General features: G+C 34.7%; 2 protein-coding genes and 1 long non-coding RNA gene across 3 annotated transcripts in view; 2 read left to right on the top strand and 1 right to left on the bottom strand.

The window, feature by feature from the left end:
- Positions 1-1,650: 1,650 nt before the first annotated feature.
- On the bottom strand, positions 1,651-2,676 carry LOC137063997 (uncharacterized). The gene is made up of 3 exons (XR_010901464.1): positions 2,192-2,676; positions 2,024-2,109; positions 1,651-1,867 (listed from the first exon to the last, which is right to left on the bottom strand). It is a non-coding gene; the product is annotated as an uncharacterized lncRNA (long non-coding RNA).
- A 2,238-nt stretch (positions 2,677-4,914) lies between these two features.
- LOC137063259 (uncharacterized) lies at positions 4,915-8,643 on the top strand. The gene is made up of 5 exons (XM_067434303.1): positions 4,915-5,772; positions 6,082-6,201; positions 7,970-8,164; positions 8,274-8,442; positions 8,523-8,643. Exons 1-5 carry the CDS (start codon positions 5,589-5,591, stop codon positions 8,641-8,643), a joined length of 789 nt encoding a protein of 262 aa, XP_067290404.1. The 5' UTR covers positions 4,915-5,588.
- A 7,066-nt stretch (positions 8,644-15,709) lies between these two features.
- The window catches only part of si:dkeyp-28d2.4 (myelin-associated glycoprotein), a 30,234-nt gene continuing 30,091 nt past the window's right edge, over positions 15,710-15,852 (top strand). The window contains exon 1 of the mRNA XM_067435216.1: positions 15,710-15,783. Within this exon, the coding sequence (XP_067291317.1) occupies positions 15,717-15,783 (67 nt within the window). The 5' untranslated portion in view covers positions 15,710-15,716. The remainder of the gene's footprint in view (positions 15,784-15,852) is intronic.

The raw sequence follows: 15,852 nt of genomic DNA, 5'->3' as shown, positions 1-15,852 counted from the left end.
CATTCTTAATCTAAGACAAAAAGAAAAGAAAATGTTTTGAATAATATTTTGCCAGCCACACACACATGCATACATATACACACATAAAATCAATTCAGAAGATATAAAGACAACTTCCAAGTTCTTTCACAAATTTTTGAAAGAAATCACACAAAAATGTACACAAATACCTTTAAGATTTAATTATGTAGTATTTAAAAAAAAAACTATACAAATAAGTGCTGCTTTCAGTGTTTGCAAAGTGATTATATAACGTGTGTGTGTGTGTGTGTGTGTGTGTGTGTGTGTGTGTGTGTGTGTGTGTGTGTGTGTGTGTGTGTGTGTGTGTGTGTGTGTGTGTGTGTGTGTGTGTGTGTGTGTGTGTGTGTGTGTGTGTGTGGTTGTATGTGTGTAAGATTATCTATTAAGGAGCACTAGGTAACTTTTCAACCTTCATAATATATTTTTCAAGACTCTTGTGATGATAAATCGACTTACAATAGGTTGAATGACTCGTCTGCCATAGCCTGATGGGGTCTGTATCGTTTTTAATCGTACTTTTAAACTTTGGGTTTCGGGTAGTAACCCGAGAACAAAAAGAACTACAAAATTCGACTGCTTTATGTCACTTCCACCAACACACATACTTCCTTACATTCGGACGTGCGAGCCCAACTTTGTTCGTCGGATAATATAGTCATGTCCGAAGCAGCAGAGACAAATAATAAAGAAAAGGTTTTGTTGGAGGAAAGCAATAAGAGGAAATGAAAAAATGATGGGATTAAAGGCAGGACGAGGATCAAAATGTGACCAGCGTTTGCTCGTCGGCGTGAGCTGAAGGAGGCGTGCCCGACCGATGCTGTCCTGCTTGTTACGGTGAGCCACTCAAACATTGAACTGAAGTATCATATAGATTCTGTAAAACGGTAACCAATAGACTACTATAATGACGCTGGCTTGTAAACGTGAGCATCGTGATTATTTGGCGTTTGAAAAAAATAAAACCCATGAAATTATATTCATACACTGTAAAAAAAAAACACAGAAAAAAATGAGCAAATGCATGGCAGCACAGGGTGCCAAACGTTTTCCATTAATGAAAATAACGGTAAAACCCCATGAACTGAAGTAACATGTTTACACAGCAAAATTAAAAAACAACATTGACCATACAGTACTATAAAATGTTTAAAACATAATCTGAAATAACATATTTTGTCTGTATAATTGCAAATACATACATACACCATTAAATGTAATGGCATTATTTGACTGTAAGTTCACGTAACATGTTTAAACCCTTATTTAATAAAACATGTTTTAACTGTAAATGTAAAAACATGGTGTAGCAGTTGTTTAACTAAACATGATTTGAATGTAGATATAAATGACATGTTGATACCATTACTTAATAAAGCATGTTTTGACTGTAAACTGAAATCATGTTTTAATCATTATTTAACAGAGTTTGACTGTAAATTGAAATAACATGTGTTGACCGTTATTTAAAATAACAAGTGTTGACCATTATTTGAAAAAAAAATAACTGTGATGAACCATAATTTTGAAAGGCATGTACAGCACTTTGATTTTGATTATGGCTTACAGATAATTTTATATGTAGTTCATGAAATGTATGTTATGTGTCAGACAAAAAGTCATTAGAGAAACTATTTTTTATTTGTCCCTCTTTATTTTCTTCTGTTACAGTAGTTTCCATTGTAAATAACAATAATATTAACAACTTTAAACAGTGCTACAGTACCATCATCTAAACATTGCTTATATGCTTAAAATACAACATTGACAACACAAATTAATTTCAACATTGCATCTTCCACAAGCTACACTTCAAACAGAACAATGGTCTTCAAGTCAATGTTGATGCCTTTAAAAAATGAGAGAAAATGTTATTTGTCATACATCACATCTATATTCATTATCATGTCTGATCATGTTACTCTTTTTAGATGTTCTTGCGTTTCTTACATACAATTTTTTTTTAACTAAAAATATTTGTTCATTAAATATGTAATGCACTTACAAATTTTATGATGGTCCACGACACCTTACTTCTTCAGACAGTTTAGTGATGTGACCTCACCCACTGAGGACCAGGCCAAGGGTGCACTGCAACAGCAAAAACAACGTAAATACAGTAACACTTGTTGGTTACAATTTTATGTTTAATATTACATGCCAGCATATTTACCCAGTATGATTACCTCCCAATGTCGCAGGAAATTTCCCCTTTTGCTTTTATGGTAGACATTTTTTGGTGTGCATTTCTGCACTGTTTTGACCTTTCTTGTCCCGTCTTCACGCACGCCATTTCAATCATTGCCCTCGGCCCAACGGCATCAGCCAAGAGACAAAGCAGCAGCCTAATTCTGCAGGTGGCACATCATGGCTCCAAAATAGCGTAAAAAGGCCTCACGGAAAAAATCCCTGTGTTTTTGTTTTGGTCGGGAAACATGCTCATTGACATAGCAAATAAGCTAAAACACGGAGCGGAGTTGGGTTCGCTGGATTAATTACAGGCCTCAGTTTGTTTTCAAAAATCAAGAGTGACTTTGTTAAGTAGCTTTGTGTGTAAAAGTGACCGTTCAGACAGCATATTCTGCTGTATGAATGCAATAACAGTGACTACAAAACAATCACAGACCTCGATGTCGAGTGGTGAATGGTAAGTGTTTAAAAAAATCTGTTAACATGTCATCCAATGTATTTTAAACGTTAATTGGCAACAGGTGAATACAATTACAATGGCAAATCACATACGGCTTTAAATCTTATGCTTAATGTTTGATGCAAGTAGCATTACAAAGTGCTAGGTTTCAGAGTTTTGTTGTTGTTGTTTTAGAAGGTTGCTTGCCTTACACAATCATTTAACAACCCTCATATGCAAGGACAACGGATTTCATCTTATGAGGTGTGTTACCTTTAACCACATGGATGATGATGTATTCGTGCACATTTTGTGATTGCTCTCTGAAGACAGTTAAGGGATATGTTAATCATCAAATCTTACACAGACATGAAGCAAATACTCAATTTCCATGTTGTTTCCCAGAATGCAAATGTAAATTCTCAAAATACAATGCTCTCAAAGCTCATGTTTACCGCCATCACAAAAGACCACATACTCATTTTGATGATTCGACGGGCACGTTTGTTTGCAACAATACAGACTGTCTACAACAATTTACAGACATGAAAAATGTCCTCTCTCATCTCAGGTCACATTTATCCAAGGGAGAGGTGGTGTGTTGTCCTTTTGAAAAATGTGACAAAAAGTTCAGCTTAAGATCAAGTTTCACTGCCCATGTTTCACGAAAGCACAGGACTTCGACATTTGCACAGTTGCGGATTATGGATACTTTATCTGAGCAACCTGCTTCAGCATTTTTTGATGTTACTGAGGATGAGGTTGATGAAAGTGAATTCACAGAGTCACTGACGAAATGTAACACAAAGTCATTGTACATGAAAAATCTCTGCCTGTTTTATATGCAGCTACAAGCAAAATACCTGGTGCCATCGTCAACCATTCAGATGATTGTGGAGGAATTCAGTGGATTAAATTATATCTGTCATCAGTACACACAGAAGATGTTCAGGGAAATACTCAAGTCAAAAACGGCCCTCTCACAATCTGATATTGAATCTGTGGTGCAGACTTTGCAAGGCCAAGATTTACATTCAGCTTGTAATTCATTACTTTCCACAGAATACCAAAGAAGACAGTATTATCAGAAAAACTTTTCGTATGTGCATCCACAAAGTATGTATCTTGGTCGTGATGAGAACCGAAACCAATGTTATGCACAGTATATTCCATTGAAGAACACTTTAAAAACCATGTTAATGGATCCAGTGGTGTGGGAGCAGTGTACCAAACATCAGCATGTACACTCTTCTGTTTTCTCTGACATCTGTGATGGCTCGGTATTCAAATCCAATGACTTGTTTAAGCAGCCTGAGATTACAATCCAACTTATCTTCTACCAGGATGCCTTTGAGATTGTGAATCCCCTTGGGTCAGCTAAAAAAAGACACAAAATGATTGGAGTGTATTTTACACTTGGCAACTTTGAGCCATTTTACAGATCATGCATTGATAACATTCAGTTATCACTTTTGTGTCATGAGAGAGACTTTAACTATTTTGGTCAAACCAAGATTTTTTCTAAGTTGTTGGCAGATGTCAAAGAACTTGAAGAGCATGGATTTGTGACATCTTCGGGTGACATAGTACGTGCAACAATAGTGGCTATTATAGGTGATAATTTGGGGTCCCACTGCATCGGTGGTTACTCACAGAACTTCAGTACTGCCAAGCATTGCTGTAGGTATTGTTTGGTATCTCGCAGTGAACTTCAGAATGTGTGTGTAGACTTTCCCAATCGCACAGTTGAGTCCTATAAGGCGGCAGTGGAAACTCTAAGGACGACCGAAGAAAATGTTGTAAATGGGTTAAAGTTTGACTCCATTTTCAACTCTCTCAAATATTTTCATGTTGCTCAGCCTGGCCTTCCCCCATGCCTTGGCCATGACTTGTTTGAAGGCGTTGTAGCTATTGATCTTGCCATTTTCTTGGAATCCTTTGTAAAAAGGAAGTGGTTTTCATATACACAGCTGAACAGGAGACTTGCACAATTCAAATATCTGGATTCTGATGCTGGTTCTGCCCCCTCTCAGATATGTGAAAAAGGCAGAAAGTTAGGTGGTCAAGCAGCGGAGAACTGGTGTCTTCTCAGATTTCTTCCTGTCATAATTGGAGACAGAGTAGAGTCACAAGACCCTGTATGGCAACTGACTCTTAAGTTGAAAGACCTGGTTGAGCTAGTGTGTGCTCCCAAGATTTCCACTGCACAGATTGCATATCTCAATGTCTTAATACCAGAATATCTGGAAACAAGAAAGGAGCTGTTTCCTGGTGAAAATTTGAAACCAAAACATCATTACATGCTTCACTATACGTCACTCATTTTAAGTCTTGGACCTTTAATTCGTTTATGGTCATTGAGATTTGAAAGCAAACATTCCTACTTCAAAAGAAGTCTGAGAAGAACACAGAACTTCAAAAATGTATGCAAGACATTGTCACACAACCATCAACTTCTTCAAGCATATCTTCACTCACGGTCATTTTTTTCACCAAAGCTTAAAAGTGTTGACTTGTCCACATACTCTCCTCATTTGTACAGTGATGCTGTGTGCAAAGCTGTTGAGACAAGCTTGCTTAATGAACCAGACTTTGTTTCAACACGGGTAGAATACAAGGGTACCCTGTACAGGAAAGGAAACTTAATTTGCCTTAAATGTGAAGAGGAGTATTCTATTTTACAGTTTGGACAGATTGAGCTGATTTTTGTGAAAGATGATGAGATGACTTTCCTTGTGACTCCCCGCCCCTCAGTGTATTTGCATGATTATGGACTTTATGAGATTTTGCCTGCGACAAAGGAATTAATTTGTATAAATGCTGAGGACTGTCTGGATTATTATCCATTAAATGAGTACAGTTTTATGGGACTGAAGGTCATTACTCTGAAGCACAGCGTTGTTCATCTGTAAAAAGGATAAACTGTCCTCTCCCAACAGAAATGGATGCATTGTTGACTTTTATTGAGACTGTGTTCCCAAACCCTTTAACTTCAAAGTTAGCCATAGAGGGTTTGAACAGCCTAGGTGTGGAGACCATAGATGACCTACAGTTTTTGAAAGATGATGATCTAGGTGGCTTTCTGAGACCGATTGAAGCAAGAAAACTAATAGCCCAAATCCCAAGTAAGTTTTCAAATCAATGGTTTTACACTAGATACATATACACTAGTCAACATTTGAAGGGGATCAAAAAGTTAAGTTCACACGAATGGGTTTGGAATTGGTTTCAAGACAACTATTATTAAAGGTTTGATCCACTTTAAATGTTGACTTGTGTACATGCATACAATTAGATGAACTGTAAAAACAACACCCCAGTCCCTTTCATTCTGTACTTTGTTTGCTGTACTCTTTACTTGTATTACAGTGTGTCAGTGTGTTTCTTGTTTCTGCAGTGTTTTTTAATGCAGTTTTTTTGTTTATGCTATGTAGATATTGCTTCCACTCTGCAAAACACTGCCAATGATTTGTCTGCTGAATATACTTCTGATGCATCAGGTTCACCTGCTCCTGGATGCTCAATTTCACCATCCAGCTCTTCAAGTGGAAGACGTGAGTAAAACGCTGATACAACATTAAACAATCCACAAACATTTTGAAAGCAAAACATGTAATTTGTCAATTCTTGTAATTCATATACAGAGAATTAGCCATGTGAGCATACCCAGCCTTTAGCATGCCTGGCAAACAAATTGTGCCACACGTGTAGTTCACAGAGCATTATATGTATATGTACAAACCTGATTCCAAAAAAGTTGGGACACTAGAAATTGTGAGTAAAAAAATGAATGGAATAACTTACAAATCTCATAAGCTTATATTTTATTCACAATAGATTATAGATAACATATCAAATGTTGAAAGTGAGACATTTTGAAATGCCAAGCCAAATATTGGCTCATTTTGGATTTCATGAGAGCTACACATTCCAAAAAAGTTGGGACCCAATAAGAGGCCAGAAAAGTTAAATGTACATACTTATTGCTTATTGCTACCTGTCCCAACTTTTATGGAATCAGGTTTGTATATGTATACTGTATGTGTATATGTATACAAATCTGCAGATTTAGTGTACACTAGTCAACATTTGAAGAGTTTTGGGTATTGGTTTTAAGACAACTATTATGAAAGGTTTTGATCCTCTTAATTTTTACTAGAGTAGTTTGATGGTACAAATCAAACTGTAATGGCACGGGGCCTCAAAGCATTGATTTTGGAAATTGCATACATTGTGCAATACATTGTGATCTGTACATGTGCCACTGTGGTGATTACCTGGTGCAAGAATGGCCAAACCATCTCCAGTTGAGTGTGAAGACTGCTGTTTATTGTTCAGAGCAACTACAGGGCCACAGTGCAGCAGATCACCAGCAACATTTTAAATGTGCCCATTTCATGCTAGTAATTTGTTGCACTGTGGTCCTGCGGTCCCTGTGAAAAATGCACAACAGTCTCCCCTCTGACAATAATGCACTGCGAACATAAAACAAGTCTGGGCCCCCCCCCCCCAAAAAAAAAAAAAAAAAGTACAGCTGCATGAAGTGTTCATCCTGTAACCTGTGGACATTGGCTTATCTTCTAGGTGACAGTAGCTGTGAAACTTCATTTTATGACCATGACTGGCATTATAGTTTTGATGTTCCATGGCAAAAAATGCCAGCAAGTTTCATGGAAAAGTTGCAAAATGGTGAAAGGCCAAGTTGCTCTGAGAGAAGACAGTTGGTCCGCATTGTTGCTTCTGAGATCCTGGAAGTCAGCAAATGTCCAGCAAAAAAACATGTATCAGAAATAGCCCGACAAATGGTGATTGCATACCCAAAATCTTTCAGAGATGAGATTAATTCCCAGGTTGTAGGAAGTGGATATGATTCTCTCCTCAAACAACTGGTGTGTAGAATTGACAATTTTAAAAGATCAAATGCCATTAGTACACCACTTTGTGGTACTCAAGAAGTATCAACAAAGAAACGAAAATTGTTATATGGTTGTATAAATTCTGATCCACAACTGCTAGTTGGAGAAACATCTGAATTGCAACAGGAAAAGAAAGAGAAGTTGCTAGTAATGTTTCAAAATAATGAAAGTGATGTAAAGACAATCTATGACTTAATGACTTCTACTTACACCTATCAAAGAAACAACATCCAATCTGGAAAGGAAACCAAAGATTTACTTGATGAATGGCCATATCTTTTTCAGCCAGCAGGAATGAAAGCACACTTTAAAGAGCTCACTGGCATTGACATAAACAACTGCTTTGAATAATCTGCTTCCAGTAAGTTCAGAAGAATATTGGAGTACTTTCAATTTCAATGCACAGAAAGAGCAAGCAGAGCAGGGAGAATCCTCACAAAGTATGGAGCTGGAGGGGATCATGTTTGTGGGGCAGTGATGTTGCTGCTAACCCATTTCAAAAATGACCAAGACCACTTTCTTGTGATGGTAGAAGACACCTCTGTTCCAAGTGATATATGCTCAGAACAGCTTCCAGCAACACCATGTATAGTAGTGTGTGGTGGGTATTATTTACTATGATCTTGCAGCACATTAATTCCTGGTTTCATGTGACCAGAACTCACATTGTGTTAAATATTATGTCTTACTGATTTTGTGTTTGTTCAAAGGAGAGAACCCACTGACAGCCAGTGTGTACATGGTAGCAGTAGACCAGATGATTGTAAATGACCATCTCTTGAGTTTTACAGAAGCCCTGTATCTGATGTTCTCTCTTTACTATATATTGAACATCAGTTACCCTGTAGAACTGGGAGCCACACTAGAATTCTTGCAAAGGTAATTCATAGACTGCATTCCTTTGGCTAAAGAAGCATACAACAATTATTTAAGGATATTGTTTGTGTTGTGTTTTAAAGGTGCATTTTTAGGATAAATCCTCATAAAGGTTCCAAGGTGGAAAAGAGAGAGAAAAAGAGAGCGTACTCTGTCAACCCCAGAGTATTGAGTCTGACGTCAAAAATTGCTGCATTTGACTAGGGAGAGTAACAGGTATAGAAGCTCTGTTGTCTGTTGTGCACTAAAGGACAATAATTTTTATAATTAATTCCAATAAATGTGATGTAATTATCTGTGGCCAAAACTGAGAGTATTAGGTTATGGCTTGTTGATGTTTCTGCTCTTCTTTTGGTTTGGGTTTTAATTATAACTGTTTGTGTTCCCACAGATGTGGTCTTTCAGAAGATTAACATTTCGCTGAAGAACAGGACTTCTCTTTGTAAATCAGTGCAGTGCTTTGTTCATTTGCATTACTTTGTGATGTGATAAACTTCAAAATTATCAGAGTCCAGGCCCAGTGTTGTTGTTTTATTTGTTTTTTGTTTTTAATTGAACACATTTGTGTTCTGAAACATGCTTTATCCATTTTCCGCATGTGACATGGATTATCAAAATCCAGATTGACTTTTTTTTTTATTATTGAACAAATTTGTGTTCTAAAACATGAGTTTTGCTGGGAAGTGTTTTTCCATTGTTTGATCTTGAAGGTCTGCTATATAATAAAAAGCTGAAGTTGTTTACAGCAATACTCTGGCTGCCATAATTTATTTTACATATAACATTTTACAAAAAAATTGTTTCAAGTGTATTTTAATTTGTTTTTTTAGCATTACTTCTGTTACACAGTATACAAAGATGTCCCTGTACATTTGGTTTAAATGGGGGTGCACGCCGAAGAAGTTTGAGAACCACTGGCTTATAGATTTGGCTTTTTTGTGATTTAAAAATAGCCATTTATTTGCAATGAAAATTTACAAAATGTTTGAAAAGTGGAAATAAAGTGCTTTATTAAGAGAAGAGTGTTTATTAAAAATAAAGTATTTATTGGGTTGGCTTAGGTGTCGGTGTAGAAGGGCTTTTATTCTCACATCAAGGTAGCAACATTTTTAATAAATATAATAATTTTCACTCTAATAATTATTGGATCCTGTTAATCTACAAAAATGATAAGGTGCAACTATTTGCCAATATAGATAGCATCTAGTATTTACACTTATTGAAAATTTGATAATTTTTTTAATGAAAATGATTTACACCTAATGTAAATAGCATTATGTAAAAATGCTGATATTGACACTGAGAAAAAAAAAAAAAAATATATATATATATATATATATATATATATATATATATATATATAATTTTTTTTCTTAGTGTAAATAGCATCTACAGCTGGTTATTTCAGATTTTGATATGGAAATCATGACAAAGCTTACCTTAACAATTAATGGTTTTCCAGAAGTGGTGTAACAAGTGGGTTGGACAGGAGTGTGTGTTTGGATGAGGATACCAATAATTAAATCACATACTAGAAATATGACCTCTTTAACCGCAACACACCAGCCGTGAGACTCGAACCGGCTACTCTTGGGTTACAAGCCCAACTCTCTAACCACTAAGCTACAACTGTGCCCCTGTAGTGATAAAATGCTCTAACAGCCACAAGAGAAAACTGATGCCTTTCGCCACTAACCACAGCGGCAAAAAACAAAAAAAATATGATTTTATAAACAACATAGTCCAGCGCCAGATCGCCTCTTTTATAAACGAACGGTAGGCCTATGTATGACATGTATAAAAATATTAGGCTAAACACTGACTATAAATCAAGGAAACAACATAGTAGCTACATTGTGTCGGATCACCAATGAAGTTTAGAAAAGATGTCTAATGTCTTCAGTGGCACAGGCACTAGTGTGGAAGCCTGGTTTATTTGATGCTTTTTTCAAAGTCCTTGGTTCGAATCTGTATTATATACATTTTCGATGTTATCACAAATCACATCGAAAAGGCATTTATTTTCAACAAAAATAAAGTAGAAATAAAGTGTCTAATGAGTGTTTAATAAAACACTTTAGACTGTATGCTGTTAATGTACACAATTACCCAGATGCGAACAGAATCTGCCAAAATTTAGAATATAGCATCTAAGTATTATTTAAACTTATTGCAAACTATCGCGACATTTACATGATGTAAATAAAAATAGAGTAAATAAAGGGGCGGCAGTGGCTCAGTGGTTCATGTAGTAGGTTGTCTACAGACCAGAAGGTTGGTGGTTCAATCCCCGGTTCCACCTGACCAAGTGTCGAAGTGTCCATGAGCAAGACACCTAACCCCAGCTGCTCCTGACGAGCTGATGTTGCCTTACATGGCTGACATCGCCGTCGGTGTATGAATGGGTGAATGTGAGGCAAAAATGTAAAGCGCTATATAAATGCAGTCCATTTACCATAAAATTATATATAATTTTAAATAAATACTTTATTTCCAATTAATACTTTATTTTTAATAAACACTCTTCTCTTAATATATATATATATATATATATTTGTGTAAATCACAACTGTTGCTTTTTGCATAGTAGTGCATAGTAACTGCCTAATTCACCTGGAAAAAAATGTAGGCTATATTTGGTGTTAATGTATGCATTTTTAGTGGTATTTCACTGTTCTGATGAAAATGTGATATGACTGTGAAATTCTACGGGTTTTCTCTGTAAAACTAAACATTTTTCAACTCTGACCAAAAAATATACAGGAATGTTTTTTTAAGGACATTTCAGAATAACAATAGACAACAATTACTGTTATTTAAAAGAAAATGTCATTATTTTGCAGTAACAAATTTAATTAGTTAAAACACTGGGAAAATGTACATTAGATGTCAAAGTTAGCATTTTTCTGGAATTTCACAGTTCTGATCAAAATGTCATAATACTGTTAAATTCTACAGTTTTTTTTCTGTAAAAATACATTTATTTTTAACAGTGTATGACATGCTGAAGCATATGCCACTGACTGTAACGTTACCTGGGATGAAGACATTTCACACGCAACGCCAGATGAACTCCTCTTGCAGTTTTCAGGGGAACTGTTAGTGCTGCACCGACCCGCGGGACGCTTTTATGAAGTTATTTGGCCCGCACCGCACCACTGTATATATTTTTACAACACGCCGCGCACCTGCGACCATTAAATAGACATACGGGGTCCGCGGGTTATGAGACGACCCGCGCATCACTAGTTCAGGGCTATCAGGGTTGTCATGTCAACAAATGCACGCGCGATGGCATCCCCTGTTGTAGGATGACAGAGCTTACGACAGTAGTTGAGGAAATTATTTTTTCCAAACTGTAGGGGGACCCCGAGAGCAAAAGTAGCCAAGTGGGGCTTTAAAATCAAGGTTAATCAGTGTTGTGTATAGCCAACTTACCTTGCATGAGCTTGAATATTGAGTGCAATCTGTGGAACATATGTTAGAAATTTTAAAATGTATATATTTTTTTTAATCAATTTAATCAATATAAATTTATTTTGGAACTGCTTTCAATTATTAACAAACAAATGTTTGCAAGTAGATCAGAGTTGAGGCTGTCTAGATAGAAAATGCATCACTATTGTTCAATAGGGAGTTTAATCTCTGTTTAACTTGATTAATATGCATCATAAAACAAAGCAGTGTAGTTGATGGGGATTTAGAGGTTTTGTCCGTCATGTTTAAATGGCCCACCAATCTAGGGTATCATTCCGAGTTCATAAATATGACTTCCAAGGCTGTACATGTCCAATTTCTAATCAATTTCTAATAAGGTAGATAGCACCTAAAGGAACAATTATTTATTCACACAGATAAATAAACAAACGTCCTTGGGTTCTATTGCCATTTGTCGTGTTAGTTTATAAGTTCACTCACTGTACATTAAACTTCTCCGTAAATTATCTAAACACAAGACAATTGTTTTCGACACAGACGCCATGAACACATGTTTATGCAAATCAGTTCTTAAGCGAACTCAACACGTATAACTTTATAACTAATATTATAGTATTATAGTATAGTATAAGTGTATTATAATGTTATAATAAACGTATAACTAATATTATGACTTTGCATATAAGTCTACTTCTTACCACATCCAAAAATATTCAGATGATACAGCAGTGGTGGCATGTGTGAAGGGAGGGGACGAGGTGGAGTACAGGAGGGTACTTGAGGATTTCACACACTGGAGTAGGTGCAATGGGCTCGACCTTAATATAACTAAGATGAAGGAGATGATTGTGGATTTTAGAAGGCGGAAGACCCATCATCCGTCTGTGTTGATCGATGGAGAAAGCATCGAGGTGGTCCCCACCTATATCTGGGTGTCCATCTCGACAACAAACTTGACTGGTCAGAGCATGCTAATGTAGCATATAAGAAAGGTCAGAGCAGACTCTTCTTTTTCAGATGACTCAAATCATTTGATGTCTGTAATGATATGTTTTTTTTATCAGTCTGTTGTTGCCAGTGCTATCCCTTACGAAAGGAAAATATATTTACCAATATATTTCTTGAAATATATTTTAATATATTGTACATATATGGAATAATATATTGATGGTATTATAAAATATATTATATATTCATGTAATACTATAAACTGGTCATAAAATGTGGGTCGGTCATGGGGAGAGGCGTGGACTCTTTGGGAGCTTTGGTAGAGAGGAGAATGATGAGCATGACACAGGCCATCCTTAACAACAGCGGCCATCCTTTATATGACTTTCTGGTGGCTCAGAAGAGCAAACGTAGTGATCGGCTTCTCTCCCTGTGCTGTAGGACTAAACGATTCAGGAGATTATTTATACCAGCTATAAGACTTTTACAATAAACTCTGCTGATGTGCACTTTATTACTATCGATAGTAATTCTTAACTTATTTATTTCATTTATTTATTATTTGTTGTTATTAGTTTGGGCAGAGTGTGTTTTTGTTTTTATCTGTTCTTAACTCTTGTATTTATCGTGTCTATTTTTTATGTAATGCTACTCGACACTTGAATTTCCCCTGTAAGGGATGAATAAAGTATCTATCTATCTATCTATCTATCTATCTATCTATCTATCTATCTATCTATCTATCTATCTATCTATCTATCTATCTATCTATCTATCTATCTATCTATCTATCTATCTATCTATCTATCTATCTATCTATCTATCTATCTATCTATCTATCTATCTATCTATCTATCTATCTATCTATCTATCTATCTATCTGTGGTCTGTCTGTCTGTCTGTCTGTCTGTCTATAACCACCAGGTCTGCAAATAGTTTATAGCTCTATACTTTTCTACAAACTTAACTAAATTGACCAATAAATAAATATTTTTATAATTTCATATTAGTATATATTTTATATTAGTTATAATTTTATAACTTACCATCATATCAGTATTCGAGAAAAATTTTCGTTGCTGTCCTCTGCCTCTGCGTGCCAGTTCAGAAACAAGAACGTATGTGCATTGATCACCTGGCTTCATGGAGTAAGTTTTAGCCTACTTGCGTTTTTATTTTATTTTTATTTTTTATTCATTAGATGACAAAACACCAAGTAAATATTACTTGTGCAGTTCCATTCAAATTTAATTATGTATTTAAGCACAATAAATTAAAACGAAACCTCAAGTAGCTTATTGAATTAAACGTGACATTTTGAAGTAAAAAGACAAAATAGGATTTGTTTGTGAAATGTACTTCAGTTATGCTGCTATCATCATTTACAAGATCAAAAAAAATCACATTTTACAGTGTATAATCCAAGTACAAAACATGAAAAGTCTAATAGGATAAACTTAAAATTATAGTTTGTAAATTGATAAAATTGAGTTGTCTACTTAAGAATACAAGTTGAAAACATGAAAAGTCTAATAGGATTTACACAAATAAAAGGAGTTTAAAATACTCAAAATGCTGATGCAAATAGTTGCCTCAATTTTATTGAGTAAAATGGGCACAGTATTTTTTTACAGTGCACATTTTCACAGATTCTGCCAGCTGTTCACACTTTTTCTTGCAACTGTATATAGACTTATATGCATATATAGCTGACTATGTTCCTTGAAAGTTTCCTGCATCTCACCACCACCCGTCTCACCACACTTGCTTGGTTAACTATACTAATCATAGATAAGGGGAGTACTCTGGGTTCGGGCCAAAATTCAGAGCTCAGAGCCATCACCTTGGACAGCACGCCAAGTACGCATACATTTTATTCTATCTGATTATTTGTAAGTGTGAACTTGTAAAACTAGTTATTTAGATAGTAGAGAGTATTCTTCAAAGTGTACTTTCATGAGCTAATTTTTTTTACTACAAGTATTAAAATAGTAAACTACTAGTATACTTGCACAAATGAGAAACGTATTGTGAACTTGTAGTACACTAAATATATACTTTATATATATATATATATATATATATATATATATATATATATATATATATATATATATATATATATTGAAATATTACACCTACAAAGTTAACTGCACTGTAAAAAAATTTGGAGTGGAATTTACTTGAAAAAGCTTGGAAACAATTTTTACTCAGAATAGGCTAATAAATGTACAACAATTTGGCAAGTAAAATCCTAAATATAATTGTTAGTATTTTTAATTAGGAATGGTTATGTTAAGTTTACTTGGGAATTCCTAGTAAATTGTATTGAGTCTTTGTTTGTAAATTTTACTTAAATAATGCTTATACATATATTATGATTTATTGATTTATATATATATATATATATATATATATATATATATATATATATATATATATATATATATATATATATATATATATATATATATATATATATATATATATATATATATATATATATATATATATATATATATATATAACAGTCCTTTGTTTTACCTACCTTTTTTAGTTATCCTGAGTAATCTTTAAGTTAAATGTTATTTAAACATTACTTAATATAATTTAATTTGTGATATATTACTACTGGTGTTTTCAATATAAATACACTGACAGATATTTTCTTTAAGTTTCATTTAAATTACACTGATGAAAAAAAAAAAGATTAAACAAAGGGAATTATAGAACAAATTGACAAAAATGAATGGACACATTTATTAAAATTTACTGCTGTTGGCAAAAACATGGCCAAAATGGAGAAAATACAAAAAGTGTCAAAAAAATAAATATTATAAAAATAAAAATATATTTAGTTTATTTCCTGTGTTTGTGTCAGAGCTCCAGTGATGTCTGTGTTCCAGATCACATCCTTCTTCATCATCATCAGCTCTGTGTTTCTACACACTCACTCAGGTTGGTCCATATTACACAGTTTTTTTATTATTATTGTTATTTTTTAAATAATCACATTTATCAGCAGAA

Source organism: Pseudorasbora parva, chromosome 24, assembly GCF_024679245.1.
Source record: "Pseudorasbora parva isolate DD20220531a chromosome 24, ASM2467924v1, whole genome shotgun sequence".
NCBI classification, from domain to species: Eukaryota; Metazoa; Chordata; class Actinopteri; order Cypriniformes; family Gobionidae; genus Pseudorasbora; species Pseudorasbora parva.
The sequence above is the reverse complement of the archived record's forward strand: the minus strand, read 5'-3'. Positions and strand labels throughout refer to the sequence as shown.